At 33.2% G+C, this 25,604-nt stretch overlaps 2 protein-coding genes and 1 long non-coding RNA gene across 5 annotated transcripts; 1 reads left to right on the top strand and 2 right to left on the bottom strand.

Annotated features, from left to right (window-relative positions):
- The first annotated feature begins 3,197 nt into the window (after nt 1–3,197).
- On the top strand, nt 3,198–11,857 carry LOC105224724 (phospholipase B1, membrane-associated). 3 transcript variants are annotated; one of them, XM_049457963.1, is made up of 7 exons: nt 3,199–3,571; nt 3,700–3,830; nt 9,898–10,117; nt 10,182–10,525; nt 10,624–11,077; nt 11,156–11,282; nt 11,414–11,857. In XM_049457963.1, the coding sequence occupies exons 3-7, from the start codon at nt 9,920–9,922 to the stop codon at nt 11,563–11,565; spliced, it is 1,275 nt and encodes a 424-aa protein (XP_049313920.1). In that variant the 5' UTR covers nt 3,199–3,571; nt 3,700–3,830; nt 9,898–9,919; the 3' UTR covers nt 11,566–11,857. The 3 variants fall into 3 exon arrangements, with proteins under 3 accessions (XP_049313921.1, XP_049313920.1, XP_049313919.1); XM_049457964.1 differs by lacking the exon at nt 3,700–3,830 and having other exon boundaries at nt 3,198–3,571; XM_049457962.1 differs by having other exon boundaries at nt 3,199–3,830.
- Nucleotides 11,858–18,683: 6,826 nt separating this feature from the next.
- On the bottom strand, nt 18,684–20,587 carry LOC115066050 (uncharacterized). The gene is made up of 2 exons (XR_007422910.1): nt 19,947–20,587; nt 18,684–19,875 (listed from the first exon to the last, which is right to left on the bottom strand). It is a non-coding gene; the product is annotated as an uncharacterized LOC115066050 (long non-coding RNA).
- Nucleotides 20,588–22,133: 1,546 nt separating this feature from the next.
- LOC105224723 (glycosyltransferase 25 family member) lies at nt 22,134–25,590 on the bottom strand. The gene is made up of 7 exons (XM_011202888.4): nt 25,451–25,590; nt 25,021–25,389; nt 24,708–24,936; nt 24,047–24,630; nt 23,861–23,989; nt 23,541–23,798; nt 22,134–23,482 (listed from the first exon to the last, which is right to left on the bottom strand). Exons 2-7 carry the CDS (start codon nt 25,281–25,283, stop codon nt 22,957–22,959), a joined length of 1,989 nt encoding a protein of 662 aa, XP_011201190.2. The 5' UTR covers nt 25,284–25,389; nt 25,451–25,590; the 3' UTR covers nt 22,134–22,956.
- Between the last annotated feature and the right edge of the window lie 14 nt (nt 25,591–25,604).

Here is a 25,604-nt window from a genome sequence, read left to right on the forward strand (position 1 = left end):
CTCTTCCACTGTAGATTATATCTAAAAAATAGTCCACATAGAACATATTATCATACAATAAAATGGCGGCGTAAAAAAAGGTTGAAATTCACCCAAAGTATTCGAAATTTATAGCCTGCCAAAATTTGATGGTTGATCGGATCAGATTTTACCAGGTAGGTCATTGTATGGAGAACTATATAGAGAACCTGCAGGAAAATTTTGATAGTGATTGGATCATTTGTCTTCGAGGAAGCACTCACGCATTCTGAAAAATGTAGATTTGAAAAATAAAAACGTGTTTCAAGATAAACCGAAGAATTTGATTAAACAGAGTGGCTATACTATAGGTACTGGCAAGATGATTCAAAGGTATTAAGCTGACTTGCATTGTTGTATATAACAGTATCAGTACTCTCATTGCTTTTTTATCATAAATAAATATTTCCGCCTACACTTGTATGGAAAGGTACTTTTTACGTATGTGAGCTCACAATGTTCGTCCTTGAAAGTCTACAATTATGATAAATAGCTGTTGTGTGTCGGACTGCTTCTCTCGGGACTTTTATAAATTTCGACGAATAGTGAACATGTGTATTTTAATTATTGTTTCAAAATCTGTGGTAGCAAATAGTATTTCATACTAATTTAGCTCTAGTCTTCTCACTGGAGCAAATTAAAATCTGTTTGTTCTTTTTGAATTGCGACTAACACGTGGATTTATAAATACGTAAATGGACAGTTAGCTCCTTTTTGAAGCTGAATAAATCTGAAGCTATGTTTCGCGTACATTTCCTTGACACAAAAGTCTGCCCAGTTTAGAGACCTTTATTTGGTCAGTAGTACAATACAATAATCTGCCATTCATTGCACAGCACACTCGTTCGTCTTACACACTCATATGCTTATTTACAGGTCATTAACATGGAATACAGCTGACAGAAAAATTCGCTTTGCGAAAACAAGCAAGCCAACTCCATAACACCCCGCAAAAACCAAATACAAATTCTATTTAAACTAAAGATATATAATATAAAAAATCACTGCACGTTATGAACGCCCGTCTCAATACTGTAATTGTATAAATAAATGCGTTTAAATGTAAGAAAATCCGCTAAAAGCGTGTGCACACTATTTATGTACAGTAGTGATGCCGAAATGGGCAGCAAGCGACGCACATACAAGCAAATAAGTATTTATATTCGTATATTCGAAAAAGATAAAACATAAAAAGCGCAAAGTCTGCAAAGCAAGTAGAATGAAGGCATTGTTTAAAATTCCAGAAGCACTACTTCTTACTCACAAATTAAATTAACAACTCACAACGCGTGCGTACGTCGCCAACAATACAACAACAACAAACACGCGTCTCTCAGCAGTAGGTTTGTGAGGGATCACCATGATTTTCTGTTTGGCTGATCGCTGAGCGCGTAGAACCGCCGCATAATTAACTGATTTCGATATCAGCGCGAAGATAAGCGCTGCCGCTAGCAAGAAATTCTTCCATTTATAATGTAGAGTGGAGCGCGTTTAACAAAGTGGCGGGCGCAGCGCAGTTGCTCCTGTTGCGCGCATGTCACTTCGCTTTCAGTTACACCCCTCTGTAGTGGCGGTAATGGCTGCATTCTAAATTGCCGGTTAGTGCGTAGTCACAACAATCCTAGAGAAAATCTTATAAATAGAAGAGTGCTCACGGCGCAGTCGCTGAATTTTTATGCGAGCAGGTGAGTTTTGTTTTCTTTACTTTGGTCATTTTATTTATAATTATTTTTTATCTTTTATATACCCAGAATAAGGTACATTAACTTTATCACGAACTTTATAACATCCAGAGGTAATCGTCGGAGTCCCTTTATGGTAAAACATACATATATATTTATGTCTGTCTCTATACATGCGAACAGTTTTTGAGATATCGATCTGAAAGTTTACTGACGTTTTTCTCTCATCAAGAAGTTGCTTATTGGAACAGCCACTACGATCGATAAATACAGGTCTTTGTATGAAACACATTTTTATTTGACAAAAACATAACTATAATCTGGCCTCGCACCCAAATAAATTTAATATACTTTTAAATACTACTAAAAGCGCGATAAATAAATAATTAAATGCTCCTGAATCATTCGACTTTACCCTCGGTACGACACTAGATAGCTTTAAAAGTGGTTATTGGGCGTGGCACCGCCCTCTTTTAGGTAAAATACATACTTGGGATCTGCTCGAACGATTTCAACCAAAGTCGATTCATGACATTATTTTAATATTTCTATGTCTATGTCAACGTGTAATATGCCTACTTCCCATATAACACATTTTTAAATTTCTTTTGATTCTTACCAGTAAACAAATCAAGAAGCAATTAATATAACGAGATAAAGTTTTGCACGTATAGTTGATTGAGTTGTATGTCATCTTATGACCAAAAATTTTCCAAATCGAATCAAAACTGTTCAAGCCCCTAAGTACCGAATATGTACACCCCAGTATCTATAGTTGACTTTTACCCGTGAATATCGGTCAGTCTATGAGATATACATATAATTGAAAGAATTAATTTCTGATAATAGTAAGACTGTGTGTCAAAAATGGGTTGAATGGGATCAGTATTTCCTATTTTATTTGCACCCATATACCTATAACAACATAAAAATTTTCCATTATGTTATTTATCTTAATAAAACTGAGATAGCGTGTTTCTTCCATAACGGTGCATTTTTGTGCTTAGAATGAATAAAATCGGAAGAAAACTCGCCCTAGACCCCATAAAACTAACAAGCCTTATGTACACGAAAGTATTACCCCCGGTTTTAATTCTTGCAAGTTGCACGAATATGAAATCTTTGGTTATGCCCGAACTTAGCCCTTCCCTACTTGTTTAATTTATTTTTTATTATAGTGTTTGCTTGCGCTTGTCGTTTCAGTTTCTGTCGCCTCCAATCCGATTCTATCTCAACTTTAATCAAAGTCAGTTGGGTTTCAGCAGAACAAGCGTTCTGCCAGCATTTTATACAAACTTTTACATGCGCCAATTGCCGCTGTCGCGCATTGCAAATCCTCTTTCTTATTCCATTTCGCTTGCGCCCGTTACAGTGGAGTTCGCTTATGCCGTTGCTGTCGCTGCCGCTGCTTGCGCCGGCACTACGAGAACACAGTCGCCTCAGTGAGTGCGCTTGCTTAGTTGTCGCTGTCGCGGATTTGATATAAAATAATCTTAATAAGAATTTGCAGTGCACAGTCAGATTCTGATTCTGAGCGCGGCGGGTGGCGCACAAATACTTAGGCGGAATTGCGAAAAAGAATTTAATGAATTCAGTTACTCGTTTCTTTTAAACCAAGTGTCGGTTTGTTTGCTTATATTTCAAATTAACACGAGTTTGTGACATTTGTATAAGAGAAGTGAGAATTTTCCATAATATTTATGATTATCAAATACTTGCATGGAAATAGATAGAAACAATTAGCGCTGAATTAACGTTGTTAATAATAAATAAGAGTGTAAAGAAAATTAAAAGCAATAATATAAAATTTTTAAGTGGTTTGTTATTATTTATGTTCTGACGTTAAAAAGTTATAAAAATTCTACAAACAAGTTAGTATTAATATAAAAACTAAACAAATAATTGCAATAAAAGTAGAGAAAAGTTAATTTAAATATTTGTGGATTTGTGTGACGACGACAATACAGACTGTGTATATAATTTTATATTTTATTGATAGCAAATATCGTTGTTTAAATTCATTAAAAAATAGTAAATGAAATAGGACTTTGGAAATTTAATAGCGATCCCACTGTGTTTATTAAACAGAAAGTGAAATTCTGTAATAAAAATAAAATATATTATCATAAGGTGAGTTCGTGTCTTAAGTCTTTTGAAATATAGTTGCAATTTGAGGCCTTTTCAAGCTTTTGCTTCCTTAATTAAATGCTTATAAAATATCTCTGAACTGAACAGAACTGAACTGAAAATAATGTTCGTTTGACTTGATTATTTAAATTTGAAAAAGTTGAAATTTCAAAATTAATTAATTTTTGGAAAGTAAATTAAAATTTTTGCTCAATATTTCAAAGGTGGTATTATTTTTATTTTAGTATGAACCAACTCACCTATACTAAATTAAAAATAATATTAAATCAAATGAATTTGTTCGAAAATAATGAATTGAGTAAAGTATTTATAAATTTATTTATATAAAATAACATAATTTCCTTTATATAAATAATAAAAAGTTTTAAAATATTTAGTGAAAATTAGAAAAGTAAGCACCATTGTCAAAGCATATTTATATATGAGAGCCAAATAACTAATACATATATTTGCTCAATTCACAACCTGTCGTAAAGAATCGTAAAATCGTAAAATTATAAATTTTTACACTTGTTTTTTTTTTATAATTTTACGATTTATGATGCTTTACGACAGGTTGTGAATTGAACAATTGATTAAATAGTGCAAAATGAGTTTGAAAAAAAATGTCAAGTAATAACTTTCGATCCCTAATTCTTGACTTAGGTATATAAACAACACTTTTCATTTAACAGAGTTTTTAAAGTAGATTTTTATTTTCCGAACGTCAATTAAAATTTAGTCCTTTCACGAAAAAATTTAATTGAAATTTGAGTTTTTAGCAGTTTTTCAAGTTAGTTACCTTGTATATTGAAAGAATTAAGTAAAAACCATTGACATAATGGAATAGGTTTCGGAAGTGGTTTATTGCTTTTTTAAATACCTCCTAAAACTTTCAATAGGTGGCACTGTGGTAAAACTTCTGCTACTTTTTATATAGTGTAAAATATTGGCATTTATGTTTTTTTCTTGCTCTTGGCAAATTTTGTCTCGGCAAGTTTCTAATGTGATTTTTTAACGCAAATGTTTCTGAAAAACATACTTTCTGTGCAGAAAATGATTTTCAGCATAGATGTCTTTTATGAATAATTCATAAGCACATTATGTTGAAAAAAAAATCGGTAGAAATACAATCATTTTATATTGAGAAACTATTTTTAGAACAACTGTGGCATCTCTTTATTTAAAAAATTTCTAATAAATAAATTTTTTTTGAACAACTGTGACACCTCTTAATATAAAAAAAATATCTGATAAATAAATTTTTTCGTTGTTATTATAAAAATATAATTCCAAACTGTAAAGAATTTCTTTTTAGATAATAATTTTTGCTCACCTGAGGCATATCCTAATATAAAAAATTTCTGATAAGCTATCTACTCACAAATTGATATCAAAACAAACAAAATATGTATGGCGGAAGCCACTTTTGGAATGACAAGAAGCTTCGTAACATCGATACATATGTATATATAAATGTTTAAAAGCTTTGCAGTAGAAACTATTTAAAAAAATATTAAGTTAATATTTTTCAACAAAATTAATGAAAAAATGTACATAAACTATTTGTTATTTTTTGTTATATCTCATAACCAATTAAAGCTCATTCTATTAGTCCAACCATTTAGTGTACGCTAAATGCTTAATTATCACATTAAATAGCATTTAACCGATAATTTTGTATACAAGAATATATTTATAAAGAAATTAACTATATTTAATGACGACGTGCGCGTATGTGCCTGAGTAATGTGGAAGTAATATTAAAAGAAATCCATAATTAATGGAGAATTTCTAAATTGGCGCGCGCACAGATGCCATACAATTGAAATCCAGAAGAAAAAGGTTACTGTATTTTTTTTTTCCTTTAACTAACTGGTTTCAACAATAAATTGAGGAAGTCTAGTGAATTTTAGACGCTATTTTTTATGTAATACAGTTTTCAATATTTTTGGTTTATTGGTATATGGTATATTAGTTAGTTTGAACAATACTACTACTTACTAACTATTTTTAGCAAATCAATCATTTCTATTTTTTGCTGCTTCAAATAGTTTTTGATAGTTGTTTTGAAAAATGAACTGTGTTTTCGTAAAATTGTAACTTTGATATATTTGAAGTTATAAAAAAACTTGTTTCCATTGTTGATTTTTATTAACGTGTGAGAAAATTTGAACACTGCTGCCGGCGGAATTCGCTAAAAGTATTCAAAAAATTTTTTTAAATATCTAAATAGATAACGCACATAGATTTTGCTCAACTTGCATTCGTTAGACTAGTTTGAATATGCAAATTTATACCGCTTTTTGTAGTCTAACATAACATCTGTATTATGTTTGCTCACGTTTTATGCATTGAAAATATTTTTTTTATTCCCAACAATGCTTTAACAAATCAATGAAATGATAATTATTCAAATGCAATACAAATAATAGTCGCATGGCACTTTTTTATTGTTTGAAAGGCATTGGCAATGAAAATAAGCAGGTCTTCGTGTCAGGGTGCCAAACCGTATTGCTGATAAAATGTTGTTTAATTGAAAAATTGGCGAGAGAAGGCAAAATTTTGATGTGCGTCATAATTTGAGTAAAAGTTGAATGAGAATTTGGTTTTTGCTTTTTTGAGGGGTGAAAGAAGAGAAGCGAAAATCGTTATAGATTAATTAATTTTCTTATTGATATATAAAGCAGTTGAATTAATTTTAGTTTAATAAATCTAAAATAGTGAGCTTAAAATCTTTCTACTGTCATTGGCTATTGAACTTTTGGAACGTCATAGCTGAGTCACCTATCACTTGATCGTCAGTAACTTCAGCTACTGGCTCTAGATAAGCTTAAGTCTATATTTATTCAAAATAATTTTTGCAACTGTGATGCAAGAGAGATTGGACAATAATTTTCTAGTCCTTTTAAGTGCCTTAGCTGTTTCCTGTACCAATTGAACGTTCATAAGTTCAGAGTATACCAATGGTTATTAAATTGATGAAGTGATCGCGCTTATCGCACGGACGGCAATACATGTAAGCCCTTATAATAAATGTATGTTTATTTCTCTGTAGTTATATACTAGCCTTGTTGAGCGGCGTAGTCAAGTCGTGTATCATTCCTCGTAGGTTGATATATTGACTAGAGTTAATCAAAATTGTACACAGAATCTTATGTTTTCAATTAGAAGGTAATGTAAAACCTTCTTGGACCTTTGAGTTAGAAAAATTGTTCACGTTAAAACTTGCTAATAAATTTGTACATAAATATAATTTCATTGCAATCCAACAGACATCCCGAGGAACTCCACAATTTGATGAATCTTTCATTTTTGTATAAAATTTAGATGTGCATCAAAAAATAAGAGCAGTTAGGTCTAAAATATAACAAAGAGACCGGTAGAGAGATAATTGAAACTTTTTTTTTTAAATAATTATGTAACAAATATGAAATTGTTATGCGCTTTATTTAACAATAATACGACGCCAAATTATACAATTATAACAGCCATATATTTGAACACTTTTTTTCCATCTTCTTCCGTATTATTCTAATCGCAAAAATGTAAAAAGACTTACGTCATTGCTTTCGCATTCGTTTGCGAATTAACTTAACAAATCGATGAAGATTCAAAGCATCCACAAATAAACAAAATTAACAAGATTAGCTACAACGAATCGGCAAACAACATAGGTGAAATATGAACGAGATATTGAAATATAGCCAGCTAATATGTTGGGTCAGTAATAGTGGTCACTCGCTTTTCGGAGTCAGTGGCATAGCTTATGCGAAAAGACGTAAAAAAAGAACAGCAGCTCAGCAATAACAAAGAAATAATTATAAATGTAAAAATATCATGGTACGAAGGATTTTGCATAATAGACAAAAAATACATAGTAAATAGCTGCTAATTATAATAACAAAAATGCGATTTATTTTTAGAAATTATTAATAGTAGAATGTGCTGTCGTTGTAAAAATACTGATTTTTAAATATTCCTGTTTTTCTTTTATTATTAAAATTAACAGTTTTTATGAATATGTGTAAATAGCTTTGATAAACAAATCTTTTTTTGTGCAAAAAATCAAGTATCATAGATTCATTCGTTAGTATAATACTTGCTTTATTACATTTTTATAATTTTTTTATTATTATTTTTTTAATATTAAAGATAAGTCAATATATTCAAAATATTTGTTTTATTATTATTATTTCACATTTTTAGTAACCCGTTTAAATTTTTTTTTCAATATTTAAAAATTTTTATTATCATTTTATTTATAATTATTTTTCTATTTATAATATTTTCATTTTTTTTATTTTTCACTCCCCTTTTAAATATTTTTAAGAATTTTGTTTTATTTTACATTTTTTTATTTATATTATTAGTTATTAATAACAACTGTTATTCTATATACATAAGTACATCTTAAATCTTTTGCTTATAAATCACTTTTCCTTTCACTGAATCTTCAATTTTGGCAATCAAAGACGAAAAATATATGAACAAATACGCATACATACATATGTTATGTATAAGCGCCAAAGTTTTAAATACTTAATTACACCTTTAATATCTCACTTCAGTTCAGTTAATTAAGAAAAACGTAGCTAATCTGCATCTACTGTTATTAACTTGGTGAGGTCAATAAACCAAACAGCGGCTGCCAATAAAAATATACATATTTATACCCTAGTTCATATGTATGCTTGTTTTGTTTTTGTTTTCGTTCTCGTTTTTGGCTTTAAAGCAGTTATTTTCCTGTTTTTTGGCTTAAATTTTTCATTTGTTTTGTTTTTATTTTCACGTTTTGTTTCACTACTGTGTTTACTATTTGCCGCGCGCGCCATGTGTTACTCGCCGTATCGGAAATGATTTTTTTAACTATTTTGTTTTATGACTACCACTTTTATATTATGCCATTGCTCTGTCTGTTTCAATAAAAAACTCAGTAAATACCGGAACGCGTGCCTACTTTTGCTTTCTTTTGCTCCCGTTTTCTGTTTGTGGACAAAGCTTTTCACTTTAATTAAGCATATGTAGGTCAAGGTTGACAGCTACTGAATACTAAAGCGGAGTCATAAAAGTAGTAAGATTTGCTTAATTTTTTATTGCATAAATTATAAGTTCATTAACTCGAATAAAAAAAGGTTAGGTTATGTTTGCTATATAGTAAAATTTTGATTACTTTATTTGTTTGTTATCTGTGGGTACAACTTTGCTACTTCATTTCACCAATTGCATTTAAAACGGTATTTTCAGCATCTTTTTGTAAGATTGTTAGACATACATACATATATTCCCTCGAGACTAAATGTATTGTTGTTGACTAAGTGATCTTTCCATAGAACAAAGTTGATTTTAAGGCTCTTTACTTGTAAATTATTATGGAAGAATACTTTCTGCTATTAACTTGATTAATTACAGTCCCATCTTGGTATAAATTACACAGACAATTAAACCAAAGAAGAAATTTTAAAGTTTGGTATCCACCCCACTTTGACTGTAACTTCATGTGCTCTTCATAACAATACGGAAGAGTATGGAAATATCAAGTATCCAAACATAGGCAATTTGTTAACGCCTTTTCTTACTATGATGCAGATGCTTTAATTGTTGGGATATTCTAACATTTTACGGATTTAATTGTAAATCAGTAAATGCGGTTGAAAATGTTTAGCGCTTATTTTAAGGTATTTCCGAGTTGAGATTAAATTGAACCTGTCACAACGTTTTTTGTATCATTTTTAAATCGATAGTTTAGAGCTTGAACAAATTTTATTCTAGTATTTTCAATATTTAACGTTATTATATAGAAAAAAGTTAGGACTCGGGCTGACCAGAAACACATAGTTTTGAGAAAAACGCGTTTAAAGTTCAACAACTCCTAGAGAGAGGACTCTGAGGCGCTCTAGGAAACTCGTCATAACTCCCGAAATATTTCGAATTTCTATCCGAAATTTAGTAGTATATTCTCAAGACATTGTACTTTCAAAATAAGATATAAATACATATATTTATGTATATGTCTAAATCACATTATTTTATTACAAGATTATAATTCCAATATATATTTGCATTCCAGCTCAATTACAACAACATACAAAATGCACGGCACACCAATTAAATACTATCTATTGCTCTTTGCACTGCTGTGTCACAACTGTCTCCCTGTGCTAACACAACGCACTTCCTTGGATGTCACATTCCGAAACTTGTATCGACCATTACGTTTGATTGGCTTAAATATTGCCGGGCGTTCAGGTGACAATCCGGATAATCGACAACTTGTGCGCGATATGGGCGTAAGTGAATAGTAGTTACAAAAATTGTGTCACTTCGACAAGTTCAAATGTCCTCTTTTTTTAGAAAACGCAAAACCTCAATACACGCGCGCGTTCGTTGGTGAATTTCTGCGATGCGCTGAATGGACCTGGAAAACGCAGTGAAACACGCCCGACATCGGTGCATCGTTTACGACCCGGTGATATAGATATCGTTGGTGCTATGGGTGATTCACTGACAGCTGGTAACGGTATTTTCGCGACGAATCTATTACACATTTCGGTAGAGAATCGCGGTATGGTCTGGAGTATTGGTGGGCAAGGCACTTGGCGACAGTATTTAACGATGCCAAATATTTTGAAGGAATTCAATCCAAACTTGTATGGCTACTCGCTGAAAGATGGGCTCTCCACCGATCGCAGTTCGAAGTGAGTGAAGTTTTTTTGGATAAACTTATATTTGAAATGTTTTTGTTTAGTAACATTTTTGTTGTTTATTAATTGCTTCTCCCAACTTCTGAACACAGATTCAACGTCGCTGAGTTGGGCGCCATGTCACGTGACATACCTTACGAAGCGCAAGTGCTAGTCAAACGCTTGTCACGTGATCCGAAAGTGAATATGACCACAGATTGGAAGCTTATCACCTTACTCATTGGTAATAACGACTTTTGTTCAGACGTATGTTTTCTGCCACGCCCAGAGGATGCGATCAAGCAGCATGAAGAAAATATGGTGAAGACTTTTCGTTATTTACGTGATAATGTGCCACGTCTAATGATAAATGTAGTGCCATCGCCAAAATTGGATTTCCTAGTGCCTTTGAGTACGAAAACGCCAGTTTGTCATACGACCTTGTCTTTCGAGTGCCCTTGTTTAGTGGGTAAGCCCAAACCGCAATTGGTAAGAATGATAAAACTGATGAAAGATTGGGTTGCGAAGGACAAAGAGATTGTGAATAGAGACGAGTTTAATACAGAGGTGCGTAATGAATTCAATTTTATTTAGATTACTCCAAGCAAGTTTTTGAAAATGTAATAAAATATATTTTTTTTAAAGACATTCACAATTAATCTGCAGCCATTTACACTGTTCGAAGATTTCTTTCCCAGTAACGATGACGCAATGAAATTCAAATTTCTGTCTGAGGACTGTTTCCACTTGAGTCAGCGTGGACATGCGATTAGTAGGTTTTTGATTATATTTTGTTTTCACAAAAAAAAATATGTTTAAAAAATCTCAAATATTTTATAAACATATATTTTTTAAGTGTTTTAATATAAAAAAATTTTCCTTACTTAATTACCTATCTCTCAGGCGCCAATTATCTCTGGAATAATATGCTTGAAGACGAAGACAATAAAAGTATTATGGATCAACCTACCTTACTGAAGACATTCCGTTGTCCCACAGAGGCGCGGCCTTACCTTGTGACACGTATCAATAGCGCTAAAGATTTTCTAGTTTGACTTTGAACGGCAACCCTCGTCCCCCATTAGCGGTATTCTCTAATTATAAATATTTATATGCAGTTTATAGTTAGTCATGTAATTAAACCCTGTGATAATATAATTAGAATGTAATTAGATTACTTTTTATAAAAATGCGTCAGCAAATTGTAGGGTAATTATTTATGTAAAATATTTGTACACGTGATACTTGTGAGGTAAAACAATGAACTGTATTATTTGCAATTAAGTTAATAATAATATAAATAGACGCAGATGTGACAAGTCTATTCATTAAATTAATGATATGAAAGTTGTTTTTATTAATATGCGGAAAAAGCTAGTCATTCATCGTCTAGTTACTGTCGACAAAACGAGGTACCATTAGAGTCCATTGAAGTAGTGAACTTCACTCAGGATTCCATCGGTCAGGAAGCGTCCACTTTTCTGATATTTACATGTTGTCATAAATATCCGATGGAGAAGGGCAAAATTTTCAAAGAGCAACTGTTTCAAATTATTGAGCCGATTTGACGTTGAATTGCAGGGAAAGGCCTCATTTGGTGAAGAAAAAAGTGTTCCTCCAACATGACCGCCGTCGTCCCGACTAAATTTATTGAGTTAGGATATATGTAAACAACTGCCAGGCAGAAATTTGAGCCCAAGGGAGAAGTACTGCTCGAAAACCTACTTCGCAGACCTCCTGAAAATTTATTTTTTAGACGGGTTAAAGGAGTTGGAGCATGTGTATCGAACTAAAAGTGCAATTGAAAACTTAGGTTAACAGCATTAAATATAACGGATGACCCTTTTCGTAGTTTCCTACTTTTTTAACAAAAACACAGAAACTTCAAACTTAATGGGGAATGCCTATTATCATTCGAAAAGACATTATTTGGCATTTATTTTTTGAAAATTTTCACTTTCGAATGTTGACCGCGGCAACGTCAGATGATCCATCCGTTGAGTTCAATTTTTGATGACTTGTTCAAGCGTTTCGATTTCGAAATACACCGTTTTGCTCCAAGGCTTGAAACGAAGCGGGGTTGTCCAAATAAACTTTACACTTTAGGCTTTACATATCCCCACAGGAAAAACTCTAACAGTGTGATATCAGATGATATTGGTGGCCAATCGACCGGCCCAAAACATGGAATTATCTTCTCACCGAAGTGTTCTCTCAATAAATTCATTGATTTATGCGACGTGTGGGAAGTAGTATCGTCTTGTTGAAACCAAATATCACCGAGATCACTGCTTCAATTTCAGGCATCAAATAATCGCTTATCATAGAGCGATAATGGTAGCCATTGACGGTTACGTTCTCATCGGCACGCAGTACCACCACAGCATCAACACGTTGATAAGCGTTAAGATAGTTCGTGGCCTCAACCAGAAACCACCTTGTGAGAGAACGATCTTCGTAGCGTTGGATTTGTTAAAAGCTTTTGACACGCTACTTCAAGTCATCGAACAAACTACGCTCCTTCCAGGACTGAAGAGGTGGACCATGAACTACTTGAGCGGTCGTCAATCATCCGTACTGTTTCAAGGAACCTGAACTGAGGAGAATTAAACGGGAGTTCCGCAGAGTGGTGTCCTCTCTCCGCAACTGTTTAACTCCTACATCTCGAAACTCCCATAGCCACCAGCGGGATTTTCCATAACCTCGTACGCTGGTGATTGCACGAAAATGACGTCGGGCAATGGAATCGATGACATGTGTTCAAAGGTAAACAGCTATCTCTCCGACCTTTTTCGCTGCATCTCTGTGCGGAATCTAACACTCTCCCCCACCAAATCCACAGCGACCAAATTCACGAACTGGACGAAGGAGTATAGACTTGAGTTCAATATTGCAGTCGATGGCGTCAAGATTTCAACTATCAATAACCTGAAGACTTTAGGTTTAACATTTGATAGTGCTCCTTCACTTTCCATACGATTGGGATTAGCGCCAAGGTGCAGAGCCGCCACAAAAAAGTCGCTAACTGGCAGCACGTGGGGAAAAGACAAAGAAACGTTGTTGGCAACTTACAAGGCAATCGGCCGGCCGGTCCTCAACTACGCCGCACCAATATGGTCGCCTGGATGCAGTGGAACGCAGATGAAGAAGCTACAGACTTGTCAGAACACTGCACTCCGGACCACAACAGGATGCCTCTCACATTGAAAATCTACATAGTTAGACGCTTAAGCCAAATTCCGGCAGGTATTGACCGCCATTCACAGTGGAGCTATCAACACCTTCACCGACTCCCTTCCAGTGAATGGCGGTCTTGGAATCAAATAGCCACCTATTGCAGACGAAGAACTCGAGTTACCACGAGAAACGAGAGTGACCATTGCGCAGCTTTGCTTTGGATATTGGGGCAGGTCCAGCTCCTACTTGTCTCCGACATATCCAACATATGTCCTGCGTGCAATGAGTCTTCGCATGATACTGCCCACCTCTATGCATGATCCGGGCCTCATCGCGGAACTTTTCAAGAGCCCATAGAGTGAAGCTGTTTAAAGAAGTACGTCAAATGAAATTCAAAGTTAAAGTAAAAACGTGACTTTACAAGACTCTATGCAGGGCGCTGTAACTTAATTGGCGTACACACCGCTTACGCGATTATAGCCGAGTTAACAACCGCGCGCCAGTCGTTTCTTCTTTTCGCTACGTGGCCTGTGGCGCTGTAACAGTTCTGCTATAAATCTTGCATACCATATGCAGACTAAAGCAGGGTTGCGAGATTTTAAAATCAATAATTGGTTGGCATGGTGAGACTAAAAATTAAATTTTAAATAAAATTGAAAATTATAAAAATTTTAAATGAAACTAAAAATTTGATTTTTATTTTTAATCAAAGATGTTTGGAATTGAAATAGGAAATATTATTTTTTGATTTGAACGAAGTATGCAAATTTGAAAAAATGTTAGTGATCCTTTCTTTAAATGTTTATTTATATGCTTCGTTCAATTTTGTTTTCTCAATTCGCTATTTCGTATTAAATAGTTTTGTTTATACATTTTTAATCAGTATGTGGGATTAATTATTGTTTTATTTTAAACTAGTATCTGGAATTAAATTTTTTTAATACCGAATTTGGGATTAGAAAAAACAACAAATTGTTCTTAAATGCATTATTTGTAACCCTGTAGAAAACTAATGGGAGAACACTTTTTTTGCGCTAGATGGGATTACATTAAAGAATTTAATCACATGCTTATATGGCTATACTCATAGTAAAATAGGCTTGTAATTAAACACTTTATTGTATTTTGCTTTTAATTAAACGGAAAACTTAAAACAAATACAAATATGCACTTACACATAGTTCATTGTTTGAAGCTGTGTAAAGAAAACAGCATTTAAATTCCAAGTTAGACATACAAAGTTGGCCTTTCGCGGTATTAACTACCGTAAATGAGCAAATGGGTCAATGAGCTATCAGTCTACAGGGTGAATGCGTTAGCTATAGTTGAATATGTGTAGTGAGATGAAATTTGGAGAAAAATTATATTGGCAAAAATTTTTCAAGTCATTACAATAATAACTTATGTAAATACATATACTGCGTAAGTTGAAGCCACTTGTTCAATTACAAAAACCGAAAATCCCGATGACTTGCATTTGTGTTGTTGTCTGTAATGCAACACAAGCACTTACAGTCGCACGAGTTGTCAGTCACTCATTCGCCGTTGTTTGCATTGACTACCGGCTTGCAAAAAATTGGTCAAGTTCAATAAGCTAGAATTAAACCGCTAAACGTGCAACACTCAACTGTTTACTTACATGCTGGAATTTTGTAGTAATTATATTGTAATTCTTAAATTTTAGGCCGAAGTTCAGCAGCAAATAAAGAGCGCTGTAGCCTTTTACCTTACCTCACGTCCGATTTTACTAAGAATCTTTATTGATATTTTTCAAGTTAATATACATACTTTCAGTCTTACTTTCGCATGAAACTAATAAGAAATGATATAGTTTCTTAATCTATTGTGTTTCGAACCCACAGCGATTGTGTAACGGAGACATGCAACCGACGATCAGATATGTCGGTAGTATAGTACATAGTTATCGTAAATTTACAACAGACATGCGTTCATTCAGTGAATGGCTGGTGAGTATTTGCAGTAAATTTAATAAATCATTGTAAACTGCATATTTCACGTATTTATACATAAGTACATACATACATATGAGGGGTGCTTCAAGTTCAATTATAACTGCTTATAGTTCGAAAAATTCAGCGTAGGTTGAGTCATTGTTGATTTTTATGACAATATTTAAATTAATAGAAGGTACCAAAAATTAAAAAAAAATTTAAAGCAGGCTTTACTTTGAATTTGTCGTAAATTCTAATCGTATCGACCTCTCATAAATTAAGATTCACGCAAATCTTACTTTCAGCTGCATACGTAATGTTGGGGTAAGCTATGATTTTATTAGCATGAGGTTAGAGAACTAACTAAGTTGATTAACTGTATACCCTGAAAAGAGTATATTAAGTTTGCCATGAAGTTTGTAACATTCAAAAGGAAACGTCGGTGATCCGATTAAATATATAGATAAATGATCGGCGTGATGAGCTGAGTCTGTCCGTCTATAAATTCGTGAGCTAGCCCTCGGTTTTTTAGAAGTTTGTCATTTCTCGGAAACGCTGATGTTGGACCCATAACAGTAACTGTCATCCCAACAGACTGGACAAAATTAAGTCTATAGGTTATGTTAGGTTAAGGGCTAACAAGGATCTCACTTGGACAGCTTAGAATACCAGACCGTTTTGGTACCTAATAAACTCTTATAATATTTCATAATACCCTCATGCGCTCAAAACGGTTTGAAGCTATCACTAAATTGTTGGAACGGCTTCGGCTATGTCGCCTGGGTCTCCGAAGGTGGACAATTGAGGAGAAAGAGTCTAAATGAAAGAAAGAAAATTTAAGGATACTGTAAACTTTCCTCCGATTTTAAGCATCTACAAAAGCTTAGTCTCTTTTAAAGCAGATTAATCGAACAACCTGATTCACATCATATTTAAATAAAATATAAAACTGGTACTCGTTTTTCTTCACTTCAATAACAAATCAGCATTTTATAAGTACAATTTTAAAACAATAACTAGTTAATTGTTTGTTTTGTACTCAGCCTTCATAATCAGCAAATAAATATTTATTACAATACAATTTTTTATGCGTTCACGGAAAGCAGCTTAATCAATTTAATTTTATGTAATTTCCAATGATTAGATTACTAATTATAAAACTAATTACACTTGTATATTGTAGATCTAGCTTAATAGCAATGAGAGGAGAGGCGAAGGATGCTACCTTCATAATATTGCTCGAAAAAGTGATAAAGTAAAAAAATGGTAATTCTGTTTTTTAACAGCATTTCTGATGAGATTTTAAGATTGCCTGTCGAAAATAGTACCCTATTAAAATGTAATTTTAATTTAAATAAGATTGTCAAAACTAGTTCTAATCTTAATTTGGTATAATCTTTGAGGTTATGTATAGAGTTACCTCCAGAGGGATATGTTATAAACTATGCAAACTTTATGTAATATCATCTAATACGTTTGCTAAGTTTGCTTTATAAAATGAGGATGAATTAAATAAGTATTTGACCAAGCCGGTTCTAAAGCTTGTGAGCTCCTAGCCACTTTACCGAATCAATATTAAGCCTATTATTATTTAAAATTAAGACCGTCTTCTTTTTTTACCTTTCAAGATTTGTGCAGATCTGGATTAATAAGGAAATAGAATAAAAAATGATTTGACAGAGCTTTAGAAAGCGTGTGGGGCACTACATTGAAATAGGCCTAGTGACGTAAATGAAAGTCTGGTAGTTAACAAGAGGGCACTTGAAGATTTCACTGAAAACTTTCAACTACTGTGGTTTAACAGCACTTAATGACTTCTAGGTGGATTTCTAAACAACTCTTGAAATTCTCTAGCGAAATTCGGAGAAAAATAGGTAAAGAAGTACAGTTATGACGTCAGCAAGAACAGTGAATATGTCCAACTCTTATAAAACTATAAGTAATACACTAATGTATATTGAAAATACATAGTTTTTATCATGTTAGTGCACTTATGTAGCAAAACGGCTTATTTTTCAAGTGTCATTCAACTACACCAAAAACAACAGCTACGATTTTACACATCACTTACCATACATTGTAAGCGGAGTAAAAGTAGCCTAAAGAAGAGTGTTTAAGAAAGATGCAAATTGTGTTTTGTTTGATTGAGAAGAAAAGCAAAAATAAAACGAATAAGGAAGAGCTAAGTTCGGGTATAACCAAACATTTCATACTCTTGCAACTTGCACGGACTAAAGCGGGGTGATACTTACAGGTACATAAGGCTTGTTAGTTAGTAGGGCTATGGCGACTTCTCAACCGGTTTTATCCATTTTAGGCACAAATATACACCGTTATGACGAAAACACGCTTTCCCAATTTTATTAAGATAACTCACATATTGGCCGATATCTTCGATATAAAGTTATCCGGAAGTTCAAAAATCGTTATATTAGGTATACATATTGGGTCTCAGGGAAGTATTGACCCGATTTAATTTATTTTTGATATAAAGATATACTACTACCAGGAAGGGATTCTCTCTGAATTTCAATTATATATCTGAGACAATGATCAATATTCGGTGAAAAGTCAACTAAAGGCTCTGAGTTCCGCATCTTGAACTGTCTTGGTTCGATTAAGAGAGTTTTTGCCCATAGGATGGTATACTCTAAAGTCATAAGTTCTATTCCGTTATATTAATTGTTTCTTAAGTTGTACACAGGAAAGAACTCAAATAGACATGCGATGAAAAAATTCTATTTTTTATTTTTTTAATTTAATTTTATTTACACTATATTTTAAATTAATATTTTATTTTATTTTTTTTTTTATTGAAATACGTATGTAGTTTAGTGGGTGTATCACTTTAAAAACAATAAAATTGGCTGCTTTTGTATAAGCACAGAAAAGCTAATTTCACTCATTAAATGTAATAAATTAAAAACTATAATTGTAATTAGATAATATAATTTAGTTTACTTCTGCTTACTAAAAACTTACAAAAAACTAAATTGAAGAAAATCCCGAACGAACGAAAAAGTCCGAAAAAAATTAAGAAAGTATAGTGGTAAGGTTTGCGTGGCCGCGTGTATATTTAACCTTTAGGTGATACAAACAACAGTTAGGTGAACATAGCTATTATATAGTAATCTATAGCAGCATATTCTAAGAATATAAAATCAAAGATATGAAACAAAAAAAAACTAAATTCCTCCTCTCCTGTTATCCCTGTAAAGCTGTGAATCTTTTACAAAAATACCGCTAATGGAAAATTAAATTTCTGTGAAGAACATGCATGTAAAAAAAGTTTCGCATAATATCTTTAAAAACTGGTGATTTGAGACACATTTTAAATTTTCTTTTATATAATTATTGATCTTGTTATTCTGCAAATTTCCACATTTTAGTTTTTCTCTACGACAAATAGTTTAGGAGTTATAAAGATTTCTGTTATTTTGTTTCATGTTTCCTTTTTTTAAGTAAAATTAAAACAAAGTTTTAAAACTTAATCTGCAAAGCCATTAATAGTTTCATGCATTGGGGCACAAATATTTATGTCCCAAATCGATTTTATATCTAGAGCAATTGAACTACTGTAGACCAGTGTTATTTGAAAGAGCAACTCTTAGCAATAAATAAACCATATTAAACTTATGAATAAATTAATCACTTTACTTTTATATAAAAGACGACACCAAAGCAAATTATTAAAAATAATTTAAAAAAATACAAAATTTTCGCACAGTGTATTTTTATTACCTGCTCAATTACGCTAAGAAACCTGTATAATTCCAAGTAAATAAAATCTTTAGTTCACGTGCGGTGCATCTTCCGTTTACATTTTTATTTGCTTGTTATCGCTAAAGCTTAAGATAAACACTTAAGTGTAAATACCAATTGTTATTAGGGCTGAAAGTTCCTTGCTTAAGTCTTTAGTCGATTTGTGCTTGTAATATCTACCAAAGAACAAGTTGTGACATGTAAATACTGATTTGTATTTTGTTTTTCTTCTTCTTCCAACATAATTGCATACCTTTCAAGTGGCATTTGCTTTTGTGCACCTTTAGCTTGCAGCCAAACTAGTTTTTGTTTACGTTCTCATTTTGCTAAAAACATGTATCACTTTTTCGAACTCTTTTCACAGTGCATTCACTTTTAGCTTTTTATTGCAGCGGTCAAAGTCAATGTCAAACTGCATTTATGGCATTGACCTAGGCACCAAATAAATGCAATGCTGCTGCTTGGTCCTGCACTCTAAATAAAATAACAATAGCATTTTACCATTTACGTAAAGTGACTTGCATTTTATATTTATTTATATTTACTTATTCTTTTACTCGCCGCAATAGGAACGAGTCATGCTGTGAGCACAACAGTTTGGTGAACGTGTTAAATGAAATATCATATTTTCTTCTATCATTGCGCTTTATTTTTGCCTATTTCTTATTAATTCAATGCACGTTTAGCTCGCATGTAACTGGCAGCAATAAATGGTTGTAAATGTGTGCATTTTTGTGGGGTTGGAAAATGTGCGCGATTTGCCGATTAATTTAATAGTTGCAGATTAATGGATATTATAATTGTTGACAGACGCCAACGGCAGTATTCATAAAAAAACAAATATTGTTTAAAATGATTTATAAGTATAAACATAATATCTGTTAGTGTGTTATGATTATGCACAATTTTGTAAATAATATTGAGCCTGAAATATTTATTGCATTTTTTTAGCATAACTCTGCATGTACACGTATGTACATATGTACATATGTATGTAAGAAGGTATTCAACTTATAGAAAATAGAATCAGAATCGTGCTGAGAAATCATTAATGCATCACATTTGTTATAAATATGCATTTATGTAAATTTTACAGTACAACTTCGATAGTTATAATTAGAAAACAATTTTAGATTTATGATTTTTTAATTCGAGAATGATTACTATATGAAAAATCAATAAAACAGGAAAAAAATTAACTTCAGCTGTGCTGATAATGTTTAAAGCTGCATTTTTTAGAGAAAAAAATTATACAAAGATCTTTATCTGGATTTTTTCACAGATCAGTTTGGATGGCAGCTATACATACATACATATGTTATAGTGGTCCGATCTGCAAAAATTTTCAGATATATTGAATTTTAGTAAGCATATTTCTACGAATAATATTCGAAAATAGTGTGTTATAATAATATAAAAATATATTTATTAAAAAAATATGCATATGTATGAGTACTTGAAAGGACATAAGTGATTTAACATCTTGAGAAATATTCTAAATGTCTTTGCAAAAACTGCACAGTTTCACATGGCGGTAAAAAAGTAACTTCTTATGATTATCGAAATTTAAAAGATTGTCAGACCACTCGGGGTCATTTGAACCATTGATGCTCTAACTGCCCATTTGCCCTACTACAGGTAGTCAATATAAATATGTAGATAATATCAGAGAGCGTTGACCATCGACTTTCTTTCAATGGGGAAGTCTTCGGCTTCTTCGGAACACGTTCGCCCAGTAAAGTTCTCTGTTTCGACGATTTCTGTTTCTTCATAAAAATCTTTTTTTTTCACTTTTATACTAATGACAGCTCTGGTTATAATAAGAAAGTCTTATAGCTAACAAATTTATAAGCTATCTCCTTCTTTTTTATCAACACGCTCTCACCAACACGGAGAGAAATTGTTATAGCGTGAAGACTGGCTTGAATGTAGTTGCTGATTTCTACCAGTAGGTGGCGAATGATCACTAGAATTCAAATGTACAGCGTTTGTTTTTAATGGAAGCATACTTTTGGGGAATCGACAATTAGTTCATGCGGAGAACATACAAACATTTTATATTCTCTGGTTTACGCTGAATCAAATAGAATTGGTCCATACCTTGTTCTAAACCTTTTATCCGCAATACATTATAAGTATTTTTTGGGTCCTTTGTTTGATGTTTTCCACATCAACTCAATATATTATAATTAGCCTCTTCGTCAAGTCAATATTATATTTCACACACATCTCATTTGAAGATGTTTTGATTATTTTAGCTGACGCGAACTAAAATATAGCAATGTAACAAAGTCCAAGTTTATGGCCTTCGATATAAGTCATGATATCCCAGAAATGACGGTTTCAAAATCGGTGCCATTCACGATTGAAAAACGAAAGAACCTTGAATACTTGATTTCGGATGATTCATCTAGTTGTCAAGGCACGTTCGAATAATTGTTGTAATTTCCCTTTTTTAAAAATTTTTTTCTTCGTGAAAAATTTTTACAACATTCCGCGAATGCTATTTTATAATATACCACTGGTTTTATTAAAGAAATTTTAACTGTGTCGTCGGAAATAAATTTACAAAATATTCGTGTTTTTTGCACGATCTTAACCTTATCCTCCTTTATGAATGGGTCTTGTTGTTGTAGCGGCAGTTTTTTTGCTTATGAATACAAATCAAATCATGTGTTTACATATACATATGTAACGATTGTTGATATGCACTGTTTATAAAAATAATCGAATTGAAGTAAAAATTATATTGATTTATTGGTTTATTTGGGTAATTTTTGTGCATACACTTTTTAAAGTGAAACTTTTTGGCATAAAATAACTTTGGCTGCTGGGCCAATAAATGATTGACACGTACATAAGTATTTAGTTTATAGACCGTTAAATATTCGAAGTAAAAAGTACTAGTTGAAACATTAGACACATAAAAGTTTCATGCATAAAAATACATGAGTTTCTAAACTACTAAATTAATTCAACAACAAATCTATTAATGATCAACTTATTAGTATATTTATGTTTGTTAACAACATGTTAAGTGAACCGGTTTTCAATCACAATAAAGCACTCAACATAACAGCTATTAACCCGTTCGAAAACCGCTAAGACGCACTTGTTGTTTCATACGAAGAAATTATATATTCATATTTCATACGTTTTTAGTGTTTGCATGTTTTACGGCGTATATTTGCACAGTGAATGACAATTTTGTGCTAAACACGTTCACTATTCCGTTTTGAAAATGTATATTAATTAATAGCGAGTATATGGTGGACAAAACTAATATTAATATTCGAGTTAGTTACGGGTATGAGTATAAATGGAATATATATAGGTTGAAACTACAACTATGTATAAGGAGCATTGGTTTTTTGCTTTTGTTCTCAATTTAACAACTAGTAAGGCACATTTAAAGGATATGTATGCACACTGGTGCATACACATATATAAAAGTCTATACACATACACTCCGTATATAGCATTGGCAATTTAAGCGGCAGTAATTATAATAAAAACTTAATTGTTTAAAGTAATGATGTTAGCATATAGGCGTACTCAAAACTCTTCATGAGTTTTGGAAAAATGTAAATCTTGATTGAAAGTGCCTCCCTCGCTATCTTTCACCAAATCCACATACATTTCATCTTCCGCTTGCTTTGTGGGTGCATCCTGCTCAGGTTGTACATTAGGGAATTCTAATTCTCGATCGCTCTTCAAATGCACATTAACATCACTGTTCACATTTGAGGTCAGCTCCGAGTCTTCGGTGTCTGAAATGTAACCCGATTCGCCGGTATAATGTGTGGGGAATAGTATTAAAGGCGCTGCGCTGAAGGCTAACAAATCACGTTGCGGGAAGTGAGAGCTCCAAGTTTTATTTGGATGACGATTAAACATTAACGGTAGAAATTCATCGACTGGCAACAGTTTCTCCAACGGTTTTGCGGCGAGTAGTTTGCGTGCGCCTTGTAGTGATATAACATAGCCCAATGTCCAATAGGAGTAACCAGCATGCACAAGATTTTCTGCATTCTGTACCCAAGGTTCTTTCTCTTCCTTCAAGCGTTTGCGGCCAAAGTAACTGTGGGTTAATAAATATTTTAAATATTCATTCAATATGAATATATTTAAAATCATACACTAAATCATATTCAACAACGCTGCGTATTTGCGAGAGCACGCGTATGGCGCTATCTTTGAAGTATGGCTGGAAGCGTACATCATCCTCAAGAATAAGCACTTCATTTTGTTCGCGCTCAACAATCTTTTCCCAAATACGATAGTGACTTAAAAAGCAACCGATTTCACCCATTGTCATTTGACGGTGCGAGTAAGGATCTTCATAGCCAGGCAGAAACTTGATACCCATATCTTCTAGTAATTCAGTGGTTAGATTTCTGAAAGAATTTTCAATAATGTACAGCAAGTAAATATAATATCTCTGCTATTTTTAACGTACTTTCCGTCCACGGCGGGAAAATATTCAACATCTAGACCTAACTCAAGGAAGAGTTTCTCCATTTTGGCTCGTCGCTCTGGACGTCTTTCAAGATTGATCATGTAAATATGGTCCAATGTGAGTTTGGTTCTGTAAAATTTAAATTTGTAAAAACAATATTTTTCGAATATCGAAATTCGAACTCACTTATTCGGATAAGTAATGTATTTCTCGAAATACGTATTCACAGGCGCCACCTCATCGTGATCATGTACGATATTTGCGCGTATATTTATCAGCTGTTGTACGTCTTGTTCCAAACCATCGTTAATCTCAAGTGGCTGCATTAAATATCCAAATGGTAGTTTATTACTGATAAACATTGGTATGCGTGAACAATTTGCCGATGTAGCGAAAACAATAATATCATCGACGGGGCCATCGTACGGGCGACACGGTGTGAATCCTTCATGTTCTGCCCATTCGACCTCATTTTGTTGCTGCTCAAGAAGCCGTTCACGACTGAATGTTAGATAACGCATGCCCTGATAGTTCACTCTTATCAGCACAGCACTATGTACCATTGGTACAGGGAAAACACCTTCCTTATTAACATTATAGATTTCCCTGTATTCGTCGGTGCGTTGATAGTAATAATCGGGTGTCATGCCACACCAAAAATTTGAGTACAAACCTTCGGACAGTAACATAGGTGCAACGATGGGTAATCGTAGACTAGTCAAATGTGTTAGGGTGTCGGCGTGTGTTAACAGCACATCAGCATCAAGGAACTGTATGAAAATACAATGAACATAAAACATAATTAGTTGATATGTATTGAAAGAATGGCGTATGTATTCATAATTACAAATATGTAATCGGCCCAAATCTTTTTAGCATAAATCAATGCTGTTTCTTTCAAGTTTATGAGATAATGAAAACGTTCAGCAGGCCAATCGTTCGGTGTACTTTCATTTTGATGACGTTGCACACTGTCGTCATGCTCGAAATCGACACTGTGATATAAATTTGCGGTGTTATTAAGCCATAGCTGCAGCAGTTCTGTGCTCGCGTCGTTATTGTGATCTGAACGTATCCTACAATTGGAAAATAAATGTTATCATGCATGATTATCACATCAGAATGTGTGTGGAAATTAATAATTTATATGTTCTACTTACCACAATGCAATTTGCTCTTTTGGATAGTTCAGGCGCTCGAAGTAGGTTAGGAACAGCGGTAGGATATGTGCCTTGTTGCGTACCAAAAGCGCTACCACTACAGTGGGTGGCTCATCGCCTAAATCCGATGGCAACAATTCATACAAATCAGCGATACTTGGCACAGCTTGCGTCGGTGGCTTGGCGGTTTCCGGTGTCGCAACTGCGCTGCTATAATAGGAGCTCAGAGCGAATAGCAGCGTATAGACGGCGAATGTGCACATCTTCAAGCTAATCGCAACGATGCTCTACAATGATTTTCGGTTTGAAGTTTAAAAATTGACAGCACTTTATTCCATACGTTTGATCACCACTACAGCGCAGAACGTTCTGAGACGATATATGCGAGTTAGCTGTTAAAAATCTATTTTAATATGTGAGTTTTAATTACTTGACTGCTGCGGCATCACTTTACTTTGTACAGACGCTAACAATCAGAAACCGCATACCCGCATACAGACACAAACAGAAAATATGACGTTTCTTATCATAAACAAATCGTAGCACAGCTTTTGTTGTTGGACAGCGGTTTACGGAAGACAATG

This window comes from Bactrocera dorsalis, chromosome 5 (genome assembly GCF_023373825.1).
Source record: "Bactrocera dorsalis isolate Fly_Bdor chromosome 5, ASM2337382v1, whole genome shotgun sequence".
Classification (NCBI taxonomy): Eukaryota; Metazoa; Arthropoda; class Insecta; order Diptera; family Tephritidae; genus Bactrocera; species Bactrocera dorsalis.